This window comes from Pelobates fuscus, chromosome 2 (genome assembly GCF_036172605.1).
Source record: "Pelobates fuscus isolate aPelFus1 chromosome 2, aPelFus1.pri, whole genome shotgun sequence".
In the NCBI taxonomy this organism is placed as follows: domain Eukaryota; kingdom Metazoa; phylum Chordata; class Amphibia; order Anura; family Pelobatidae; genus Pelobates; species Pelobates fuscus.
The window spans coordinates 2,564,615-2,581,169 of record NC_086318.1 but is presented as its reverse complement, the minus strand read 5'-3'; the positions used below and the strand labels follow the sequence as shown (position 1 = coordinate 2,581,169).

Here is a 16,555-nt window from a genome sequence, read left to right as displayed (position 1 = left end):
ATTTCCTGGATATACCAACGGATATCGTATGCTATTACACTGCATTCCGTTACAATTGGTGGCAAGCGACGGGATCCGAACCTTACAGCCGAAAAAGCAGCGTTTGTGTAAACTGGAACTACCGAACAAGGAAAGCAAGGGCAATTCGTATGGAGATTGATTATACCATACTAAAACGACAGACTTTAAAAGAGCTACTGGAAGCCAGGGGTAAGATAGCCAGCAACAAATCTAAGGCTGTGCTGATCGCTGAACTGATGGAGGGAGACAGAGCCCGCAGCGCTACACCCCCACCAGCCATGGAAGAGACCCCATTCCAAAAAGAGCTACGAACCAGGTTGGCGTTCCTACCGCAACCAGTACCGCTGGAAATATTGACCGTGATGGTATCGGATGTACAGGATTATCTGATGGCAACCAGCACACCAGCGACACCGCCTAGGGCAGAGTCTGTTACTGCCTCCACCTACGGACAGGTAAAACCCAAAGTCCCACATCACGCATTTAAAGCGTTTTGTGAAGAAAAGGACGAAATTGATGGGTATTTGCAGGACTTTGAGCGGCTGTGCGATTTGCACGATTTGGAACCCGCAACATGGGTGCCGCTGCTGGCAGGCAAATTATCGTGTAGGGCGGCTGAAGCCTACCGTGCTGTACCCCGAGAGGACAGCAAGGATTACCCTAAAGTAAAGAGGGCGATCTTGGAGAGGTATGCTATTACCCCAGAGGCATACCGGCGGAATTTCCGGGGCTTGCGCAAGCCTGAGAAAGATTCTCATGCAGAATGGGCGCACAAGCTGGACCAAGCATCATTAGGCTGGATACAGGCCAGCAACGCTACTAACATGGAGGAGTTGAGGCAGTTAATGCTGCTGGAACAGTTTTTTAATGGTGTGTCCCCAGAAGCACAAGAATGGGTGAGAGACCGTAAACCACTCACCCTACCCGAAGCCGCTAAATTGGCGGATCAGCATTTTGATGCCAGGAGGCATCACGGTGCCCAAAATAAAACTCTCCCTCGGATTACAGGGCCCCCCAGTAATTTTATCCCTACCGGCCCCACCGCACCCCTGCACAGGCCGGCACTGAATACTCCACCACCCCCCTCCCGATACAACGGCCGGGCTAACATTCAGTGTCACACCTGCAAGCAGTGGGGACACATTTCTCGAGAGTGCACCCAAAACCGGAGCCGACAAGCTTGGAATCAGGTGCGACAAAATTTGGCACCCAGGGCTGCTGCACACCATTACCAGGTAGCACCCGCCACCCAAGAATTGCTGAGCGCTCAAATTGAGGAGCCTCTAGGGGTGCTGCACGAAGTAATGTCAGTCCGAGCCACCGACAACCGACAACATCATCGGCAGTTAGTAACCCTGGAGGGGAAGGAGGTACAAGGGCTCCGGGATTCGGGAGCCACTTTAACTTTGGTTGCCCCACATTTGGTACCAGGTGCAACCCACACTGGCGGCTCCGTGGCAGTACGGGTGGCCGGGGGAGCAGTATACCGGCTACCTACTGCCAAAGTTCATTTGGATTGGGGTGTGGGAGAGGGGACTGTAGAAGTGGGGCTGATGCAGAATTTACCTGCCGATGTTGTACTGGGGAATGACTTGGGCCAAATGACTTCCGCTTTTATCCCCCAGGCTCCGTACCAGGAGGCCCTCCCCGTAACCACCCGGCAACAGGCTCGCACCACGGCTACACCGATACACTCTGAGGCTCAGGTAAGAGACCATGTTCCCCAACTGACCACCATGTCCTGGGATACCCCGACTACCTTCGCGACCGAAGTCCAGACCGATCCCACTCTCCAAGTATATAGGGACCGGGCACAAACAGACCAAGCAGGGTTAGAGGGGGAGCGGTTCATCTGGGAGAAAGAGTTGCTATACCGTGTCACGGCAAAAGATGTGGGGGGGTCTGTCACCTTAACTAATAAACAGCTAGTGGTACCCCAGAAGTATAGACAGGAGCTGCTGAGAATTGCTCATGACATCCCCTTGTCAGGACACCTAGGGATGACCCGTACCCGATACCGTTTGACACATGCCTTCTTCTGGCCCGGGATCTCTCAGGATGTGCGCCAGTATTGCACCTCCTGCGACGTCTGCCAGCGTGTAGGTAAACGAGGGGATCGCCACAAGGCCAGGCTATGTCCCCTACCCATCATAGCAGAACCCTTCAGCCGAGTAGCGGTGGATATCGTAGGGCCCCTGCCAAAACCCAGTCCCTCTGGCAAAAGATATATCTTAACTATAGTGGACTACGCCACCAGGTACCCCGAAGCTGTGGCCCTCTCTAATATCCACGCTGAGACCGTAGCGGAAGCATTAATGAAGGTATTTTCCCGAGTAGGGTTTCCCCAAGAGATAATCTCAGACCGAGGGACCCAATTTACGGCCGAAGTTACCCAACATATGTGGAAGGTGTGTGGCATTAAGCCAATAGTTAATTCCGCCTACCACCCCCAGTCCAATGGGCTATGTGAGAGGTTCAACGGGACGCTGAAGCAGATGCTTCGGACGTTCGGGGAAACCCACAAAGACTGGGAGAGGTTTCTGCCTCACCTACTCTTTGCCTATAGAGAGGTTCCCCAGGAGTCGACAGGATTCTCCCCGTTTGAACTACTATTTGGGAGGAGGGTGCGGGGACCCTTGAACTTGATTAGGGAACACTGGGAGGGGGAGAGTACCACTAACGAAACCCCTATCATATCATACGTCCTGGAGTTCAGGGACCGTCTGGAGGCGCTAACTCAGGCCGTACACACCAACCTCCAGGCGGCCCAGCAACGCCAGCGACGCTGGTACGATAGAGGAGCCAGGGACCGCAGCTTTCAGGTGGGACAGAAGGTTTTGATCTTAAAGCCCGTCCGCACAGATAAGCTGCAGGCCATCTGGCAAGGCCCATATCAGGTAGTGGAGCAGCGATGCGACACTACCTATGTGATCGGCCCCTGCTCAGGGGTAGGGAAGAGGCGCATGCTCCACGTGAACATGCTCAAGCCCTACCATGAGAGGATTGAGGATGTGACGGCAATCTGTGCCTCCTCCTTAGAGGACCAGGAAAACTTACCCTTACCCGACCTACTAGAACCCGAGGAACAGATAGAGCCCTCCCGGGGAGTTCAGCTGGGGGAGCGGCTAAGCCCCCAGGAGCGTGCCCAGGTACAGGAGCTGATTGTAGCCAAGGGGACTACCTTCTCCAATTTACCTGGATACACTCCGCTAGCCACCCACCGCGTGGAGACCCCGGGACAGCTACCTATGCGCCAGGCTCCATATAGGGTTCCGGAATCCGTCCGTACCCATATGAAAGCCGAACTAGATGAAATGTTGCAGCTAGGGGTTATCGAACCCTCCGATAGCCCCTGGGCATCGCCGGTAGTCCTGGTACCTAAAAAGGATGGCACCACCCGATTCTGTGTTGACTACCGGAGGCTAAATGACAAAACGGTGTCTGATGCCTACCCGATGCCCCGAATAGACGAGCTGTTAGATAAGATGGCACGGGGCCAGTATCTCACTACCATTGATTTGTGTAAGGGGTACTGGCAGATCCCACTAGCCGATGATGCCATTCCCAAGTCGGCGTTTGTCACTCCGTTTGGCCTGTACCAGTTCAAGGTCATGCCTTTCGGGATGAAAAACGCTCCGGCTACCTTTCAGCGGATGGTAGATCGGCTACTGGACGGTTTTCAAGAGTATGCCTGTGCCTATCTGGATGATATAGCCATCTTTAGCCAGACCTGGGAAGACCACCTACACCACATAGGGGCGATCCTAGATCGCATTGGGGAAGCTGGGTTAACGCTAAAACCTAGCAAGTGCCACATAGGTATGGCCGAGGTGCAGTATCTGGGCCACCATGTAGGGTGTGGGCAGCAGAGGCCCGAGCCAGCCAAGATTGAGGCCGTAGCCAAGTGGCCTACCCCCAGGACTAAGACCCAGGTGCTGGCGTTCTTAGGGACGGCCGGCTATTACAGAAAGTTTGTTCCCGACTATAGCACCCTGGCCAAACCCCTAACCGACCTGACGAAAAAGAACCTTCCCCGACTGGTTGTCTGGGCCCCAGAGTGTGAGCAGGCATTCCAACGACTCAAGACAGCTCTCACTAATGCTCCTGTGTTAACTGCTCCTGATCCAACTAAAAGATTTCTTGTTCACACAGACGCTTCAATGTTTGGATTGGGGGCAGTACTGAGCCAAGTGGGAGCCGATGGCGGAGAACACCCCGTAGCCTATTTAAGCCGCAAGTTGCTGCCTCGTGAAGTGAGCTACGCCGCCATCGAGAAAGAATGCCTGGCCGTGGTGTGGGCCCTTAAAAAGTTACAGCCATATTTGTACGGACAACCTTTTTCCTTACTCACAGATCACAACCCGTTAGTGTGGCTAAACCGTGTGTCTGGAGACAATGCCAGGCTGCTGCGCTGGAGCTTGGCGCTGCAGCCCTTTGACTTTACTATCCATTACCGGCCAGGAAAACAAAACGGTAACGCTGACGGGTTATCCAGACAGACTGAACTCGAGAAGTGATCTGTGAGTACTCTCCCGGACATCCCCAAGCCGATCCGTTGGGATCAGACTGTGTATGCCGGCTTGGTTCTGGGGGAGCATTGTGGCAAACCTAGCCACTTCTGAACTACATTCAGTACAGGTTGTCCGTAGGCTGAAGATATACTGTGTAACGTTAAATGTATATGTATTGTCCTATGGGCGTTCGCATGCTGGCAGCCGTATGCTGCCAGCATACAAAGCATTCATACGACGAAACACGGCTATCCTGGCCGTTCGCCGTACGAATGTGCACTCCCCAGGTAGACCACACATTCACAGGTCGTGTGGCACCAATTAACCGGTTGCAACATTGTTGCAATCGGTAATTAAGGGCTCTCCTAGGTGGCCGTCGTTCGACTACCGACCATGCGGCGGTCGGCCATCTTGGATCCTTTGTCTCTGCAGCGGTGTTCGGTCGTCGAGAGCCTGGAACTGAAAACGGCTACTCAATGATCCGAACACCGCTGGACTTCTAGAGCGTTCGGGAGTTCCGCGTTCGGTACATTATGTGTCCCGTACTTATTCGGTACTTTTAAACCCACTTTAATGTTTAACTGTATTATGTGCGGCGTTCGGTCAATTCAGCTGGGATCGGAGCGGTATTCTCACAAAGTGTGCGCTCCGACCCCAGCTATCTACCGAATGTTCAGTTATTCCGAAGTACCGAATATTGTGTGAATTATAGATTTTAATGTCAATTGTCGGTTTTGCTGCACGAGGGGATAATCCACTTAATCGTCCATTTTAGTGGGAGTATCCTTCTCGTGCAGCAATGCCTGTTGGGAAAGTCACAGTGCATGTTGGGAGAAATCCCCTGGAATTACTGTATGGAAACCCCTTGCATGGGGAACTGTATAAATATGCTGCCTGTGAATAAACCGAGTTAGTTGACTCCCAAACTGTGTTTCGTCCGGTTATTGGGAGGATTGGGAATATTGCTGTGCTTTCTATTCTGACTGTGGATTTCCTGGATATACCAACGGATATCGTATGCTATTACACTGCAAATGATTGCCTTTATAGTCTAGCAACGTTTGTACTGCGTGCAGGACTCGCACATAGAGTTCTTGACCCAGAGTGAGTTTATCAGCTACGGCTCTTAGACAAGGTGGAAGACCACTGGCCACTGCATCCAGTTGTTTTGACATATATGCAACAGGTCGTTGCCATGATCCCAAGTACTGTGTCAATACTCCCACAGCCATTCTTCTTTGCTCGTGTACATATAAGTAGAATGGATGTGTATGATCAGGTAGACCTAATGCTGGGGCAGTCATCAAAGCCTTCTTCACATCTTCAAATGCCTTTTGCTGTTCAGGGGTCCATAGGAAGGGATCGTGTTCTGTACCTTTTATAGCTGCGTAAAGAGGTTTCGCCAATATCGCATAACTGGGAATCCATATCCTACAGAAGCCTGCTGCCCCCAAGAATTCCCGCAGTTGTCTTCTATTCTTGGGTATTGGTATTTGGCATACAGCTTCTTTTCTCTCTGGCCCCATTATTCTTTGACCTTCAGAGATATGGAATCCCAGATACTTGACAGTCGGCTGACACAACTGAGCTTTCTTCCTGGACACCTTGTATCCTGCCTTCCAGAGAATGTGTAGTAGATCATGTGTTGCTTGCTGACATATTTCTCTTGTAACTGCCGCTATCAACAAATCATCTACATATTGCAATAGTACACACTCTCCTGGGATGGACTTGAAATCCAGTAAGTCTTGACTTAAAGCTGATCCAAATAGGGTAGGTGAATTTTTAAACCCTTGGGGCAGTCTTGTCCAAGTCATCTGGCGCTTCGAGCCTGTTACAGCATTTTACCATTGGAATGCGAAGATACACTGGCTTTCCGCAGCAATTCGAAGGCAAAAGAAGGCATCTTTGAGATCTAAGACAGTGAAATAGGTAGCCCCGCCCGGAATTAAAGCAAGCAGGTTATATGGGTTGGGCACAACTGGGTGTATACTTACGACCGCATCATTGACTGCTCTCAAGTCCTGCACAGGGTGATACTCATCTGTACCGGGCTTTTGAACAGGCAGCAATGGGGTGTTCCAGGGGGAAGTACAGAATTTTAGGATACCATACCTTATGAACTTATCCAAATACGATTGTATGTTCTTCTTGGCCTTTTGTGGGATATGATATTGCCTTAAGCTCACTGGATAGACCCCAAGTTTCAGTTCGATTCGAATTGGTGGGATATTGCGAGCAAGTCCTGGTGGGTTGTTCTCTGCCCACACTCCTGGTATATTGAACAAGGATTCATCACTCTTAGGGTTTTGGCTAGTCAACGCTGTATAAAGTCGCCACTCTTCTTCCTTTGGTACAGATATTGTCATTATACCTGAAGGTCCATTGAACTTTAAAGATGTTGTTCCATTAGGTAAAAACGTTATCTGCGCTTGTAGTTTTGACAACAAATCACGTCCTAGCAGTTGGACTGGACATTCAGGCATATAAAGGAATTGATGTTTCACTACGTGGCCTCCCGACTTTTAAGAACCGGTTTAGCAGCACTCCTTCCAGTTGCTCCTATTACGGTGATGGTTCTTCCAGATGGAGGAGCAACTAGGTCAGTCACTAGGTTCAGCACCAGTATCGATCATGAACGCACTCCTTTTTCCCCCTATTGATACATTGACCATAGGCTCCGCTCGGCCAAGGGGGGTGGAGCCCGGTCGGTATCAATAGTCCTCCATAACCGTGTCCGCCAATCCTACAAAGTCCCTATCTGTCAGGATCGGGACAGGGATCCAACACGCAGAATACAAACAGGAGATAGGTACGTATACCGGACCTTAGAATGGCCGGACTAACGTAAGGAGAAAGCAAAGAATGGTCAGAGACAAGCCGAGGTCGAGGGAACAAGAGAACAGGTAATCGAGAGATGAGCCGAGGTCAAAGGACACGAGAGATAAACAGGAACGAAAGAACAAGCCGAGTCAGAACCAAATAGACAATAGTAATAAGAGCACTGAGTGACTAAACAAGCTAGAACCACGACAGGGCAATGAACCATTACACACATCCCTCTTTTATACCTTGGTTCTTTAATTGATGACTCCGCCCTTGCCGAGCCCTGATTCGTTGTTCAGAACTAGATTGACAGGTCGGGATGTGATTGCCGTCATGAAGTCGGCTCCTGAGCGCCGCGTCATAAAAGGAAGAGGGGCTATCGCGGCTGGCGTGTGAACGGCTATGAGAGCTGTGAGGATTGGGTGAATCAGCCCCCCTGAGAGGACGGCCGTTAGAAAGTCTAACCTCCTCCGAGGTAGAGACTTCAGGTACCCTGACACTATCTTCTCTATCGCGGGATCTCTGCGCTGCTGGATAGTACCTATCTTCTCTAACATTTCCTCTATTGCTACCATTATTCCCTCCAGGACCTCCTCTACCTCTCGCTCTGCCTCTATAATTACCATATCCTGCCCTAGGTCTGTCTCTCTCATACTGTTCCCTTCGCGGACACTCACTTCTCCAATGCCCTTCTTCCCTACAGTACGCGCACTGATTCCTACTCAGGGGTTCCCCATTCCACTTACTCTCACCTTTATCTTCTCCCCTATACACCTCCTTTTCCCTTCTATCTACACCTGCGATCGCTACCGCTAGCATATCTGCCTTTCTACGCATCTTGCGCTCTTCCTCTTTCTTTGTCTCTGTTTCCATGTTCATATATACTTTATTTGCTACCTCCATTAGTTGGTTTATGAACATCCCTACAAACCCTTCTAACTTCTGTAGCTTGCGCTTTATATCTCCGTAGGCTTGGCTGACAAAGGCAGAGTTAACCATCCGGGAATTCTCAGGAGCCTCCGGATTAAAGGGGGTATACAAACGGTATGCCTCCAATAATCGGTCATAAAAGACACTGGGCGATTCATCACATTTCTGTAATACCTCAGCCGTCTTAGACATGTTAATCGCCTTCTTTCCTCCAGCTTTCATGCCAGCAATAATAGCGTCTCTGTAAGCTTTTAAATGGACCATGTCTGAGCCATTGACATTCCAATTTGGATCGGTATTTGGATAATGGGCTGCGGCCCATGCTGCTGGGTTGGCCTGATTCTGTGTACAGGCCTCTTCTTCCAGCGCTTTAATTGCCACTTGATTTATCCTAGTCCTTTCCTCGTTATTAAACAAAGTCATTAATAATTGCTGGCAATCAGCCCAAGTGGGATTGTGTGTCTGGACTATTGAGGTAAACAAATCCGTCATGGCTTGAGGCTTTTCAGTGTAAGAGGAGTTATGGGTCTTCCAATTAAAGAGATCGGTGGTTGTGAAAGGGACATAGACGTAGACTGGATCAGCAAATTGTATCTGGCCGTCATCGTTAATGTGTGTCGGGCCAGGAGTCAATCGAAGAGGCATTTGATAATGTCGGGGTTGGAGGGTACCGGTCAGTTGTCGGGTTAGTATGGGGCTTCGTAGAGATGCGTCCGTTAGGGGTTCCGGTCGAGGGGTAGTAAGACAAGGGGATGGGGAAGCTTTACTAAGGGGAAGGTTGGTGAGTAGAATATTCCGGGCCGGGCTAGGAAGAGCCTGACCGGAAACTAGATATGGCGCCAAATCTGGGTATGTGGAGTTAACGGAGGTAGGTAACCAAAATTAAACGGGCTGACTACAGGGCGTTTAATTGAGCGGTGCGCCTTCGCTCCTTCCCTCCACTGGAGGGGGCAGATTCCAAATAACCCTTATGGGCCTACCGCACAATCGGTATCCAATACCCCTAGTGGGTCCGCCGTCTAAAACAGCGGTCGTCTTACCTCCTCGTTCCTGAACCTGAGTTCACACTCATCGACGGGGACACCCCAGCACTTACTACATAGAGGCCGATGATCTCCTGGACAACAGACCAGTGGCGCCGAGACGAAGGGAGGTCCACGCAGAAGTTCAGGGGTGCAGCCGTAGAGAACATGGGCAAAGATAGACCGTCTCACGCCTCTGCTTCTCAGCTACCGTTGAACGATGAGCTTCCCGGCCAATGCACCAAATGATACCGGAGAAACTGACGGAAGCCAAGCACAGAGAGATGGACACAGGTTTCTTCAGGAAGGAAGAGATTCTTTATTCGATTCACCGAACGGGACTCAGAGGGACTAATGTCACCAAAATACAACAAGATCTGAGCCCCAGACAATAGTGTAGGTTCCTTATATAGGCATGTAACTCCTCCCATAATAAGCTCCACCCACACATACTCTTACCCAATCAATCGAACAAGAACTAACTTCCGGTTTGACCGCATGGCTTGTCCAGCACAATGGAGGAGGGGAATACTACATCCGGTATTCTCGCACATGCTCCGTACACTACTGATCGTATCTTTGCCACGTGCAACCAACCGACCGATACACCAGTATATGCACGTACACACACCACGTGGTAATCTCGGCCTACTAAATTTATTTTTACCGAGATTCCACCACAATAGAATCAGGGCTCGCTCTGTGTATACACTATATAAATCCATAGATGGATAGAAGCAGGGCTCGCTCTGTTTATACACTATATAAATCCATAGATAGATAGAAGCAGGGCTCGCTCTGTTTATACACTATATAAATCCATAGATAGATAGAAGCAGGGCTCCCTCTGTTTATACACTATATAAATCCATAGATAGAAGCAGGGCTCGCTCTGTTTATACACTATATAAATCCATAGATAGATAGAAGCAGGGCTCGCTCTGTTTATAAACTATATAAATCCATAGATAGATAGAAGCAGGACTCGCTCTGTTTATACACTATATAAATCCATAGATAGATAGAAGCAGGGCTCGCTCTGTTTATACACTATATAAATCCATAGATAGATAGATAGAAGCATGGCTCGCTCTGTTTATACACTATATAAATCCATAGATAGATAGAAGCAGGGCTTGCTCTGTTTATACACTATATAAATCCATAGATAGATAGAAGCAGGGCTCGCTCTGTTTATACACTATATAAATCCATAGATAGATAGAAGCAGGACTCGCTCTGTTTATACACTATATAAATCCATAGATAGAAGCAGGGCTCACTCTGTTTATACACTATATAAATCCATAGAGAGATAGAAGCAGGGCTCGCTCTGTTTATACACTATATAAATCCATAGATAGATAGAAGCAGGGCTCGCTCTGTTTATACACTATATAAATCCATAGATAGATAGAAGCAAGGATCGCTCTGTTTATACACTATATAAATCCATAGATAGATAGAAGCAGGACTCGCTCTGTTTATACACTATATAAATCCATAGATAGATAGATAGAAGCATGGCTCGCTCTGTTTATACACTATATAAATCCATAGATAGATAGAAGCAGGGCTTGCTCTGTTTATACACTATATAAATCCATAGATAGATAGAATCAGGGCTCGCTCTGTTTATACACTATATAAATCCATAGATAGATAGAAGCAGGACTCGCTCTGTTTATACACTATATAAATCCATAGATAGAAGCAGGGCTCACTCTGTTTATACACTGTGGCAGAAGCAGCCACCCGAAACTCGTATATTCAATGTTATGTGTCCCTAACTCCATATGTCAATGTATATTGTATATTGTGCCAGCATGTTACGGAAGAACCGAGGTGCACATACCGTTATTGGGTCCGTGGGTGGCCGCCGTTCGCCTAATCTCCACGTGGCGGCGGCCATCTTAACTGCCGAACAGCGGTGTTTGGTCGTCGAGCGTCTGGAACTAAAATCGGACGCTCGACTACCCAGACACCGCTCAGACCTCCAGGATCCCCAAATCGTATGATCCAAACTGCCGAACGGCCCGCCGTTCGGTAGTTTGCATTCCCCAGTTTAGGGGATTCATCCGAACCAAAGATTGGGGTCGGATGGCTGAGCTATTCGGCACTTTCTAGGCAGTGAAGTAGACCGACTACAGGGCCAGAATCTATGGAGCCGTTTTCGGCTACTGTGTCCCTGCAGTCGGTCAAATCTTTAAATACCTGTAACTCCCGAACCCCTGGTCTGATCTGGGTGAAATTTGAATATGTTACTCACCCAGAGCAGACCTACCAGGGGACCCCTCGTGTATCCCCGTACCCCCCGTATTTAGGGGTCATTCAGAAACTGGGGAAAACTCGGTTCCCTCTAATTAATTTACCTGTTAATCTAAGGGGAGGAGAGGGAGGGGAGGTGATTGTGAGGTGATTGGTTGTTTTGAGTTACCTCCCTTGCATGGGAAAAAGCCATAAAAGAAATTGTGTGAATAAAGCTGACAGTTGACCTCCAAGCTATGTGTCGTCTAGTTCTTGGAGGGAAGGGATTGTAACCACGCTACCCGTTTGATACCTGTATTGGATTGCTGTTCCTGTCTACCAGCGGAGCTACTTTGGATCGTACCTCTACTCCGCTACAATTGGTGGCAAGCGACGGGATCGTACTACACAGCAAGAGGCATTCAGCAGGAATTAAAGGACTGAATGGAAACGGATTATACCCTCTTGAAACGGGATACGCTAAAAGAGTTACTGGAAGCGAGAGGGAGGATAGCAAGCAACAAAACAAAGGCTATCCTAATCGCAGAACTCATGGAAGGAGACAGAGTCGCAGCTGCTGCAGCTCCTCCAAGGGAGGGGGAAGAAACTGAGTTTACCAGAGAATATCGGGCCAGGATGGCTCTATTCTCACCAGCCATGGCAGCACAGAAAGCAGACCAGGTGTACAACGATGTACAGGCTCTCTTTATGCAGCGATCAGCGCAGGGAAGCGCAACATCAGCCCCCACCCCGCCAGCGAAAGCTAAAATACCGTACCAGGTATTCAAGGCGTTTAATGATACCGAGGGGGACATTGATGGCTATTTACAGAACTTTGAACTTTTGTGCCAGCTGCATGCCATTAGCCCTGAAGAACAGGTACGAGTGCTAGCGGGTAACCTATCCGGCCGCGCAGCAGATGCCTACCGAGCTATGCCGGCGGAGGATATCCGAGACTATCAGAAGGTAAAACAAACCTTGCTCGCACGGTATGCCATTACACCTGAAGCATACCGAACACAGTTCCGGGAATTACCCAAATCAGCAAAAGACTCGCATGCAGAATTTGCACACCGCCTACAACGGGCAGCTGACGGGTGGCTTGAGGCAGCCAAAGCCGTCACGGCCCAAGAGATCAAGCAGTTGATGATGCTGGAACAGTTCTACAACCGTGTGTCTCCAAAGTTACAGATCTGGGTAAGAGACCGTAAACCCCGTACTCTGCATGAGGCCGCTCAACTAGCAGATGAGCATCAGGACTCCCGGCGGGAACAGCAGTTCTCCAGTAGAGTGCAACCTACGCCCGCTGTTCCCCAGCTTACCCCAGCAAATCCACCCCGACCAGGGGGGACCTACCAGAACCAACCCCCCAGGTACAACAACCGGGCGTCTGTCCGGTGCCATGCATGTAACCAGCTGGGTCACATGCAACGAGACTGTCCCCAAAACCGGGCCAGGCCAGCCTGGACCCCTCAACGACCACCAACCAACCCCCGAGCGGCGGTACACTGCTATCAAGGCCGGCCCTGGGCTCAACCTTTCACCTCTACCCAAATAGAAGAACCCTTGGGCACCCTCCATGAGGTAAACCCCGTCCAGGCGGCCTCAGACAACCGCCAGGGCCACCGGCAAGTGGTCCATGTGGAGGGCAAGCGGCTGGAGGGGTTAAGAGATTCTGGGGCCACCATCACTCTGGTACGGAACCATTTAGTGGCCCCGAACCATCTCACTGGGGATTGTATTGCCGTTCGAGTGGCAGGGGGAGCTATCTACAAGGTACCCACTGCTAAACTACATTTGGACTGGGGAGCGGGGGCAGGACAAATTGAAGTGGGGATGATGCAGGATCTACCTGCCGATGTGATTTTGGGGAACGATTTGGGGGAGCTAACTTCCGCTTTTGTTACCCGGCCTCCTCCACAGGAAGCTTACCCGGTCGTCACCCGCCAACAGGCTCGCACCACGGCACCCCACCTTGACTCTGAGGCTCAGGTAAGCACAAACCCCCCTGATCACACTGTATTACCCTGGGCTGCCCCATTAGAATTTGGTAGCGAGGTCGCCCTGGACCCGTCCCTACAAGTTTACAAGGACAGGATAGATAAAGACCAGACTGGCAGAGAGGGGGAGAGATATGCTTGGGATAAGGGGTTATTATACCGGTATGCCGAAAAGGTAGTAGCCGGATCCATTCCTGTACCCATTAAACAGTTAATTGTGCCTCGAAAGTATCGACGAGAGTTAATGCGGATCGCCCACGACATTCCCATGTCCGGACACCTAGGGATCAGCCGAACCAAACATCGGCTATTACAGAACTTCTTCTGGCCCGGGATATCACAGGACATTAAGCAGTACTGTAATACCTGTGATACCTGTCAGAGAGTAGGAAAGCGGGGGGACCGATACAAGGCCAAACTACACACCCTGCCCATTATTGAAGAACCCTTTAGCCGGGTAGCGGTAGACATTATCGGACCACTGAGGCAAAAAAGCCCGTCCGGTAAGAAATACATATTGACCGTGGTAGACTATGCCACTAGGTACCCCGAAGCAGTAGCCCTGACGAATGTACACGCAGAGACCATAGTAGACGCCCTCATGCGTATATTTACCCGTATGGGGATCCCCCGGGAGATCATTTCAGATCAGGGTACCCAATTCACGGCTGAGGTCACGCAACAGCTGTGGAAAGTATGCGGCGTCCGAGCTATCCTTAATTCCCCATACCACCCCCAGTCCAATGGCCTCTGCGAACGGTTTAATGGGACCTTAAAACAAATGATCCGCACGTTCGTAGCCACTCAGAAGAACTGGGAGCGGTTCTTACCCCATCTCCTGTTCGCCTACCGAGAGGTGCCCCAAGAATCCACAGGGTTCTCTCCCTTCGAACTGTTGTTCGGAAGGAGGGTAAGGGGACCCCTAGACCTGATAAGGGAACACTGGGAGGGGGGAACGACCATTGACGGCACCCCTATCGTACCTTATGTGTTGGAGTTCCGGAACCGCCTGGAGGAATTGACCCGGGCTGTGCGCAACAACCTCCAGGCGGCCCAGACACGCCAGCGCCAATGGTATGATAAGGGAGCCAGGGACCGCAGCTTTCAGGTCGGCCAGAAAGTACTAGTCCTACGCCCTGTCCCTACTGACAAGCTGCAGGCTTCCTGGCGGGGCCCATTCAAGGTGGTAGAGCAGGTCTGCGATACCACCTATATAATCGGCCCCTGCGCCGGGACCGGGGACAGACGCATGTTCCATGTGAACATGCTGAAGCCCTACCACGAGCGCACAGAGGAAGTATCCGCCATCTGCGCCTCGGCCGCAGAGGACACAGATAACCTACCCCTTCCTGACATGCTGGCCCGAGGAACGCTACAAGAGGATCTCGCAGCCGTACAGCTAGGAGACCGCTTGAATCCCCAAGAAAAAGCTCAGGCCCAAACTTTAATTAGGGAAAAAGGAGCCACTTTTTCCAACCTCCCGGGGTATACCCCGTTAGCTACCCATCGGGTAGAAACCCTAGACCCGATCCCACTCCGTCAACCACCATACCGCATTCCCGAAGCAGTGAGGGGGAACATGTACAAGGAATTGAAGGAAATGTTGCAGTTAGGGGTAATTGAGCATTCCGATAGCCCCTGGGCATCCCCCGTAGTACTTGTGCCGAAGCGGGATGGAACTACCCGCTTCTGTGTAGATTACCGGAGGCTCAATGATAAAACCATATCCGATGCCTATCCCATGCCCCGGATAGACGAGCTATTAGACAAAATGGCTAGGGGGAAATACTTAACCACCATCGATCTGTGTAAAGGGTATTGGCAAATTCCTCTAGCCGAGGACGCCATCCCCAAGTCGGCCTTCGTCACCCCATTTGGCCTGTACCAATTCCGGGTCATGCCATTTGGGATGAAGAACGCCCCGGCCACCTTCCAGAGGATGGTGGACCGACTATTGGACGGGTTTCAGGAATATGCTTGCGCCTATCTAGACGACATAGCCATCTTTAGTTACTCCTGGACCGATCATCTAGACCATATCGGAGCAGTACTAGACCGCATCCGGGAAGCCGGACTGACCCTCAAGCCCAGTAAATGTCACATAGGGATGGCCGAGGTCCAATACCTCGGACACAGAGTAGGCAGCGGCCACCAAAAACCCGAACCAGCCAAAATAGAGGCCGTAGCTAAATGGCCAACCCCCCGCACTAAAACCCAGGTACTAGCCTTTTTGGGGACGGCAGGATATTACCGAAAGTTTGTACCTAACTACAGCGCCCTAGCCAAGCCCCTTACCGACTTGACCCGCAAGAACCTTCCCAAACTAGTAGTATGGGCCCCAGAGTGTGAGCAGGCCTTCCAACTCCTAAAAAATGCCCTTGTTAATGCCCCTGTGTTGGCTGCTCCCGATCCGACTAAACGCTTTCTCGTCCATACAGACGCCTCCATGTTCGGATTGGGAGCAGTACTGAGCCAGATCGGAGCCGATGGCGGTGAACACCCAGTAGCTTACCTCAGCCGAAAGCTTTTACCCAGAGAAGTAAGCTACGCCGCCATCGAAAAGGAATGCCTTGCCGTGGTGTGGGCCCTCAAGAAATTACAGCCCTATTTGTATGGACAAACATTTTCCCTGCTCACAGATCACAACCCGTTGGTCTGGCTGAACCGGGTGTCAGGAGACAATGCCAGGCTGCTGCGCTGGAGCTTGGCGCTTCAGCCCTTTGATTTCAATATCCAATATCGCCCGGGGAAGCTCAATGGAAATGCTGACGGGTTATCCCGGCAAACGGAACTAGACAAGTGATCTGTGGGTACTCCTCCAGACATCCCCAAGCCGATCCGTTGGGATCAGACTGTGTATGCTGGCTTGGTTCTGGGGGAGCATTGTGGCAGAAGCAGCCACCCGAAACTCGTATATTCAATGTTATGTGTCCCTAACTCCATATGTCAATGTATATTGTATATTGTGCCAGCATGTTACGGAAGAACCGAGGTGCAC

The 16,555-nt window shown here is 50.6% G+C and overlaps 1 protein-coding gene across 1 annotated transcript in view; it reads left to right on the top strand.

Annotated features, from left to right (window-relative positions):
- Nucleotides 1-12,706: 12,706 nt before the first annotated feature.
- LOC134585612 (low density lipoprotein receptor adapter protein 1-B-like) overlaps nucleotides 12,707-16,555 on the top strand; it is a 32,876-nt gene continuing 29,027 nt past the window's right edge. The window contains exon 1 of the mRNA XM_063441057.1: nucleotides 12,707-12,764. Coding sequence (XP_063297127.1) covers nucleotides 12,707-12,764 — 58 coding nt within the window. The remainder of the gene's footprint in view (nucleotides 12,765-16,555) is intronic.